The sequence below is a fragment of the Corvus kubaryi genome, unplaced genomic scaffold, assembly GCF_017639235.1.
Source record: "Corvus kubaryi isolate FWS band 111438036 unplaced genomic scaffold, C.kubaryi_AGA036_p1.0 split3-37304, whole genome shotgun sequence".
In the NCBI taxonomy this organism is placed as follows: domain Eukaryota; kingdom Metazoa; phylum Chordata; class Aves; order Passeriformes; family Corvidae; genus Corvus; species Corvus kubaryi.
Genome location: NW_024582087.1, coordinates 3,870,952 through 3,878,741, shown reverse-complemented (window position 1 = coordinate 3,878,741; position 7,790 = coordinate 3,870,952). Strand labels below are relative to the sequence as shown.

The 7,790-nt window shown below is 48.3% G+C and overlaps 1 protein-coding gene across 1 annotated transcript; it reads right to left on the bottom strand.

The window, feature by feature from the left end:
- Positions 1-2,226: 2,226 nt before the first annotated feature.
- UTP11 (UTP11 small subunit processome component) lies at positions 2,227-7,759 on the bottom strand. The gene is made up of 8 exons (XM_042015813.1): positions 7,410-7,759; positions 7,209-7,270; positions 6,933-7,035; positions 6,572-6,685; positions 4,877-4,970; positions 4,497-4,627; positions 3,054-3,164; positions 2,227-2,484 (listed from the first exon to the last, which is right to left on the bottom strand). The coding sequence occupies exons 1-8, from the start codon at positions 7,470-7,472 to the stop codon at positions 2,401-2,403; spliced, it is 762 nt and encodes a 253-aa protein (XP_041871747.1). The 5' UTR covers positions 7,473-7,759; the 3' UTR covers positions 2,227-2,400.
- Between the last annotated feature and the right edge of the window lie 31 nt (positions 7,760-7,790).

Below are 7,790 nucleotides of genomic sequence, written 5' to 3'. Positions count from 1 at the left end.
ATTATTATACAGCACGATATTATTGAATCGCCTAAAACCTGAGCTGTGAATCTGCGGAGTATTTTGATATCTGTATCTTTCAAGCTGCAGGGAATCTCCTTGCTAAAGAACCTGTTGGTTCAGCTTTTGATGCTATAATTATCACAAACAAAAAATAGCTGTGGGCATTTTCTCGCTGTCCTTCCCCACGAGGGCCCAGCTAGAGGATGGCGATCCCACCCATGTCTCACTTTAAATCCTGTGCTGTGGCCAAGTGGGCTGGGGTTTTGATTCAGTTGTAAGGCATTGGCTCTTTCCAGACCCTTGCAGAAACATTTCAGTGCTTTAGGATGAGGATACCAAGCTAAAGGCTTTGGGAGTCAAAGAGCAAGGTCTTTGAGGTGTGGATTTTTTTCCTGGATACCATTGGGAACTCTGCAGGTGTAAGTCAGTCCTATCTGCTAAGGTAGAACTTCAGAGATCAGCACCCACCAAATCCTTCACACCACTGCAGGCAGGAATAGGTGAAAAAAGTTTGTGGACAAGAGCTGGCACCTCCTTTTAGTCTGTTATGGCCACAAGATCATAAACCACTCCACAGGCTATGGGATTTGTACCCAGACTTTGGAGGTCAGGGTCAAGCAAGAAGCCCGATCAATGTGACCACCACAGATGTAACAATGCTCTGGTTTTCCTTTGTTCAGACCTTCATGGTTTCCCAGGGAAAAGTAAGTCAGAACAGGCACAGCTTTTGCTACCCAGACCCTATATTGTGATCACGAGACTGTGTGCTGGCTGGTACCTCAGCTCCCAGCAGACAACCACCACCCCCAGGACAAACAGTGTGGCCCTCAACCAGTGACTGCTCAAAGAAAGACTTGCAGCTGCCTACTGCGTCCCATAATACCTCACTCCATACTGGGAAGAGATGCCTTTCTTCCAGGGAATAGGTCACTTGTGCCCATGCCAGCACTCGCTCTGCAGTGGGACAGAGATGGACAAGGCAAATGCTGGGCCTGGCCAGGTTGTTGCTTTTCAATTCCTACCACAGGATTCCTTGAGGGTCTCCCAGCAGAATCGCTGCTTTTCTTTCCCATCCTTTTCAGTAATGTTCCCGATGCAGGTAAAATTAATCAAGGGCAAGGATTAAATATTTACCTATCTAAATCTCAGCCTAAAAGAGGTTTCCCTTCACAGACACCGGCCGTTGCGCGGGGACGCCGAGGTGCGCCGTGAAAGCATTGAAGGGTCCCGAACACCCAGGGCGGGCACGGGGACGCGGCCCCGCTCCCGGCCCCGCCGCGCGGCGCTGCTGCCCCCTGCCGGCCGGGCCCGGCACTGCGGCTGCTCCACTGCCACGGGAAAAAGGCTGCGCGCCTTCCTCTCGAGCGAACCGAACCGTTCTCACACACGGGGCTTTGTTTTCCCTCCTGCTCACCCGGCGGTTTACAGCCGTTACAGAATCTGCAGACTCCGGGTTCTGCAGACTCCGTGGATGCTCCCCTGAAAAATTTACCCCACGTTTATCTTTGCAATGGCAAGAACAACCTCTGAAGCTGCATTTAAGCATGTAAAAATACCGTGTTTCATCACCAAGATGCTGGAAAAGCTCCAAAGTAGGTAGGGCCTGAGAACAGCATTTTTTTTTCTTACCCCCTTGCAGACCATGTGCTTATTGCTGGCAGCGACAGGACGATGGAGAGAGATAAGAAAAGGAATGTTTACACGGAGGCTTCTCTGAACATGCCTGTGCCGCTCCAGGACACTCAGGATATGTCTGCACATCCCCCATCCCTGGCAATGCAACCGGCCCAAGGAAAACCCAGAAGACAAAACTCTTGTCTCACACTTGGTTGCTGCATTGTCCCTCCCTACAGAGAATTTTGGCACTGCCTCAATTTGAACTGAAGCAACTCTGGAGGAAAAGCACACAATGGAATAGTGCAAATAGGAAAATGAGAGGGATTTGGGGATGCTGGGGAAACGACTAGAGAGTAATTTACCTTCAACCTGCCTGAAAAGACAGCTGAAAAAGCTGACCTCCACTCCTGTGGACTTGGACAGGTCCTGCTCAGCCCCAGAGCTGACAATCCCCAATTATCTTCCCTGTCCCTGGGCTGTGCTCAACCCACCTCCCCCTAGCATTCCACTACAACCTTGACTGCTCATGGATTGCTTATGGTGCATCTTACCAGGACACTCAAGCAAATCTCATGGCTTCCCACTGTAAATATTAAGAGAACAAACTCTGATTGATTAATCAATTAATTAGATGAAACACACTGATGGCTGCCACAGGCCCACAGTAATTTGTTATAACAAAGTGCTGAGGTTCAGTCAAAAGCAGGCTGGCACCAGCCCTCCAAGGGAGATGCCTTCTCCTTTCTGAGCAAAGACTGTAACAATTATTCAATGAAATGGCTAACGTTTCCGCTGAAACTTGAATTTGTAAATAGCTGGACCAGTTGTTGTTTCTTTCTTCACCTTTACTTTATGAGTTTTGTCCTGGAAAAAAGAACAAGTACAAATATTTGCTGCCATGCAAGAAGGAGAAAAAACGCCACCCATGTAAATAAGAGTCCCTGTCTGGGTCTGACCATAAAAGAAAAACGGTCACTTTGCACTGTTTAGGTAGGGATTTTCATTTTATCTGCTCTTTTCCCCTTCAGGCTGTCAGGCATAATCTGCTTTGCTCACAAGCACCAGAGAACAGGAGTCCCATTCAGAGAAGTAATTACAGATTTTTAAGAACGTTCTCATAACTTAAGAGAAATGGTTCCCTGCTTCTGACTCCTAGTGACACTGTTTTGGAGAAGACTTGTGACCACCACTTCACAGCTGAGTCTTAGTCCTTGCTTACAAGGTGACACTTGGAATAGCAGATATCATTTACTGAAATGCTTAATTTCCTTATTTTTTCCATACTAAAAGAGGATTACTTATCTTCAGGCATTATCTGGAGGTGTCATTATAAAACCAGAATGAAGAAACAAATACAACATATACAACACATACAATACCAGACCTAATGACTTAACAGAACAGACTTGGAGAACCAGAACCAAGTCCCTCACCAGAAGATCTTTCCGTGTCTGGATTTTCTGTGTGATGACAAACATGGCCTTCTCTCTCTCAATGCGCTGCCTCAGGAGGTCATACTGGTTCTTCCTCTGCTGGGCTAATTTCTGGAAACAACAAAAAAAAAAAGCTGTATTAAGACAGAGATGAGTAAGACACTATGGTCTAAATCCTCTGAATTTCAATGTCGAATGCAAGAGAACATTTAACTCCCTAATGAAAATCCACTTTATAAAGAGGAGGGAAAACAAAAAAAGGGACAGACCAGAGATCAATTCCTGAAGTGCTCAGAGCCTGCAGAGGCCTCTCAAAATGCAACTTGTTGGGTCAAGTTTGCCTAATGAGAGTGGATAGCTTTCCCAGCACAGAAACAGTATTATTGCAGGTGTGATTTAAGTAATTAAATTAAGGAGAACAGATCCCAACATGCTTAAAATATGACTCAGACATTTAGGAGAAAACTAGTCAGTCTACGACTCGTCCAACTGCTTTACTGACAAGTCAAACTGAGACAGCTGGCAGGAGGAAAGGGACCACAGGGTGTTTATTATCTGACATCTGAGTCAGAAAAAACAGGTTACAAATTTACCAGTCGGCAATTTTAAGACAGCTATTTTTACCTTACACACAACCGACTCATACTCCGAACACTGTTCAACAGATCTGAATTACCCGAGCAGAATCTACAGCCGTAAAGCCAAGTGTAGTTACTTCTAGGACAAAAGTGCTGTGATACTAAAACATCAGAATCAAAGCTGATGGCATAAGCAATTCATGCTGAAGAATCATGAAACAACTCAAATTAGAAAAGCCAGGAAGTGAGACTACAGCGTAAATGGCTTTAAGAAGGAAAGCGAGGAGACAAATCTCAAGCCACTTTGGGCTCAGAACCGAACTGAAGAATACTGTAAGATCAGGAATACGGCAACAGAGACATCTGTGTTAGAATAAGCTTCTTCCTATATACCTAATTCAGGGGTGCAAGTGGTTTTGGGGAAGTGTGAGGGGAGACTTAACAGTGGGTGCTGAAAAAAATTACACTTGAAACTATAGCAGTCTAATGAAACAATAGTCCCATAGGTATATGTTCCTTTATAGAGGAGAAATATCTCAGTTTTGCAGGGACACTGCCTAATCAGATCCACACCACTCTTTTCTGGCCTGTACATCACAACTTATGGTGGTCTGCCCACAGTGGACTGGTATGCACTGAAAGAATACTCTGTGTTAGTCCAGGAAAAGATGTGACTGCAGGCTCACCAGGCACTTGGTGATTAAGTGCCTTCCACTACTGAATTAAGTACTTCCACTCCTACCTTTAAAAGTTTTAAGAGAACAATTTTGTTCACCTCCACAATGGTGCAATTAATCCTTTTTAGTGCTTGTCAGATAAAAGATGTAAAACATGAAGAACGCTGTAAGACAAACCGCAGCAGTACCTTTAGGTGGGCAGGATCAGTAGGTCCCTTCACCGTCTCTCTCTGCAACATTGCAATGGTAGGTCGGTTGTACACTCTATCTACAAGCTCAGGAACGGTGTCCAGCTGTGTGGCAATATCAAACTCCTGAACTATACATAAAAAAAGAGTTAGGAATAAACTCCCATGGACTCCTTTGATAAGCAAACCTTTCAAACATGCTGCTACAGTCAGCAACAGGAGCCCCAGCAGCACAGCTCCTGCAGAAGTGATGTCTCAGTTAGTAACCAATAGGGATTTCTAGAGCACCTGAATTCCTGGGGGAAAAAAGTGTCCTTCTTTTATGACAGTCCACATTAACACGTGACAGAACAAGTTCTGTCACCCGGTTCAAGCCTCACCTTCCCGCTCCGTATCCACGAAGAAGACATGCCGGCCCCGGCCGCTCCCCGCCGCGTCCAGCAGGTGGAGCTCTGCCTTCAAGCGCTCGATTTTCTGTGGAAAGTCCAAGTTTGGCCAAATTCGGACCGAGTAAAATCAAGTCTCCCCCGAGGACATTTCTGTCTGTTCCTCGAGGTTACATATAGCTGAACTCCTTCCTTTTTTCATCTCTGAAAACACATCTAGTCTATATTTATGACATGCCTTCACAACTTTTCCAGACAAGAGGGTCACGGTGACTGTTGCTGTTACCCAGACAAAGTGCACACATCCACCTGCAAAGCTCAGTTCCCTGTATGGCAAAGGGGAATGATTGCCATGGAACCACCAGCAAAAGCATGAAGGAAAGTTTAAAGCTGGCTTTGATTTTTTATCTGCAGTGATGATTCTGCTTTGTGAATCAACATCAGAGCATACAACATCTTCAGAAAAGGATCGTATTTCTGTGGATTGCCTGCCTACCATACTCCAACAACCCACTTCAGATTATTCTCCTCAACTGGGAGACCTTCTCATACTCTGTAACTCCCTGACAGGAGAGTGTAGCCAGGTGGCAGTTAGTCACTTCTCTCAAGTAACAAGTGTTTTCCCCTGTGCTCAGCACTGGTTAGGCCACACCCTGAGTGATGCACCCAGTTCTGGGCGCCTCAGTTTAGGAAGGATGTTGAAATGCTCTAATGTGTCCAGAGAAGGGCAACAAGCCTGGTGAAAGAGTCTGGAACACAAGCCCTATGAAGAATGGCTGAGGGAGCTGGGGTTGTTTAGCCTGGAAAAAAGGAGGCTCAGGCGAGACCTGATCACACTCTACACCTCCCTGAAAGAAGGCTGTAGCCAGGTGGGGACCAGTCTCTTCTCCCAGGCAACCACTGACAGAACGAGAGGACACAGCCTTAAGCTGCGCCAGGGGAAGTTTAGGATGGACACTAGGAAAAAATTCTCTGGGCACTGGAATGAGCTGCCCAGGGAGGTGGTGGAGTCACTGTCCCTGGAGGTGTTTAAAAAAAGTACTGGATGTGATGCTCAGTGCCATGGTCTGGTTGAGAAGGTGGTGTTAGATCATAGGTTGAACTTGATGATCTCAAAGGTCTTTTCCAACCTAGTTAATTCTGTGATTCTGTGACAGGACAAGAGGAAACAGCCTCAAGCTATGCTGGGGGAGGTTCAAGTTTGGTATTAGGAAAAATTTCTTCCCTGAAAGGGTAGTCAAGCATTGGAACAGGCTGCCCAGAGAAATGGTAGAATCACCATCCTTAGAAGTGCTCAAAAGGCATGTGGCTGTGGCACCTGGGAACACACAGGGTAGTGGTGACCATGGTGGTGGCTGGGTGAACAGCTGGACTTCATGAGAGTGCTCTTCCAATCTCAGTGATTTCATGATTTCTCTATAAACATGCTAAGCAGAAATACATGTTTAATGTCTTGAAATTTACATAAAAATCACTGCATTTTATAACAATACACAGTGTAATTTTTGATAGTCATCACACCTTTAGGCTCTATATCCAGCACTCCACTGACACTTCCATTGTCCTTTCCAGCATTGTACAAATCAGATTTCACTGAATGAACACAACAGCCAGCAGCAACAATAAGAACAACACAATAAAATAACTATTCTGAGCAAACTAGAAAACACTAAAAGTGTGAGTTATTACCTTGGCTTCTGCAACTCTTTTCATTTCTACATATTTAATATCCTGTGTCCTCATCAACTTCATCTGCTCCGGGGTCACTTCGTCCTTTGGCTGCTTTATTACATGGACTCCATCCTACAACCAGATGAACACGGCACTTACAGACAGCCCATCCCACCTGGAGAGCACTGTGAGGCCTGCTAACAGCAGAAGAACTTTGTTCCTCGTCCCTCATTTTCTTCAAAGCCTTCTACAGGCACCAAACCAATTTTTCTCATTTATCTAAAAATTCATAAATTTAAATAAAAACAAGGTAGGGGAAAAAAAATGTTACTTAGAGCAACAGAGTGTCATCCTGCTTGAAGGCAATGGAGGTTCTCACCTTGACCTCTGCACGTATCATTTTAAAGTAGAACTCATCGGGGTTCTTGTCCAGAGCTTTCTTCTGCAGCGCTCTGAGAGCATTCTGCTTCTTGTGGTAGTCACTGGGGAGGATAAAGCCAACAATCACGAGCTGTTCAGCAGCTTCTCCGTGTTCACCTCTACTGAGGTGCCGAGTCTTTTCCAGCGATGCTCAGCGCTCGAAGATAGCCCAAGGAAACCCTCTGGACGCGGGGAGACCCACCCAGCGCTGCCCGCCCCTCGCGGCCGCACTCACTGGGCGCGGAGCCGGTAGTCCTTCTTCTTCTCCAGCAAGCCCAGCTTCGTCCGGGCGGCGGGCTACGGGAGAGACGGGGCGCGTGAGCGGGAGAGAATGCGGGGAGGGAGCGCGCAGGGCCCCGCGAGGGGCCGGGGCCGGGGCCGGGGCCGAGGCCGAGGCCGAGGCCGGGGCCGGCGGGACCCAGCCCGACGCACTGACCTGGGCCCGCTCACGGTGCGGACGCTGCCGCGCCTTGGCGGCTTTCCTGAAGGCGGCCGACATGGCTGCGATGGCGGCTCCGAGCGCCGCTCCCGGGGCCGCGCGGCGACACGCGGGGCGCGCGCCGGAAGAGGCGGGGCCCGGAGTCAGAGGTCAGAGGACGCACGCACCCCCGCCAGGCGGCGCCGTGTCCATAGCGACGGCGGGAACGCGCGCGCGGCCCCAGCACAGCCCCGCCCGACCCCGCGGGGACCCCGGGCATGGGCGGGTCCGGCCGCCGCCGGGACAGCCCCCCGGGGCGGGCACTGCCGGTCCCTCCGCCGCCTCCCGGAGCCCTCCCGCGGAGCTCCCGTCCTCGACCTCGGGAGGCGAAGCGCCGGA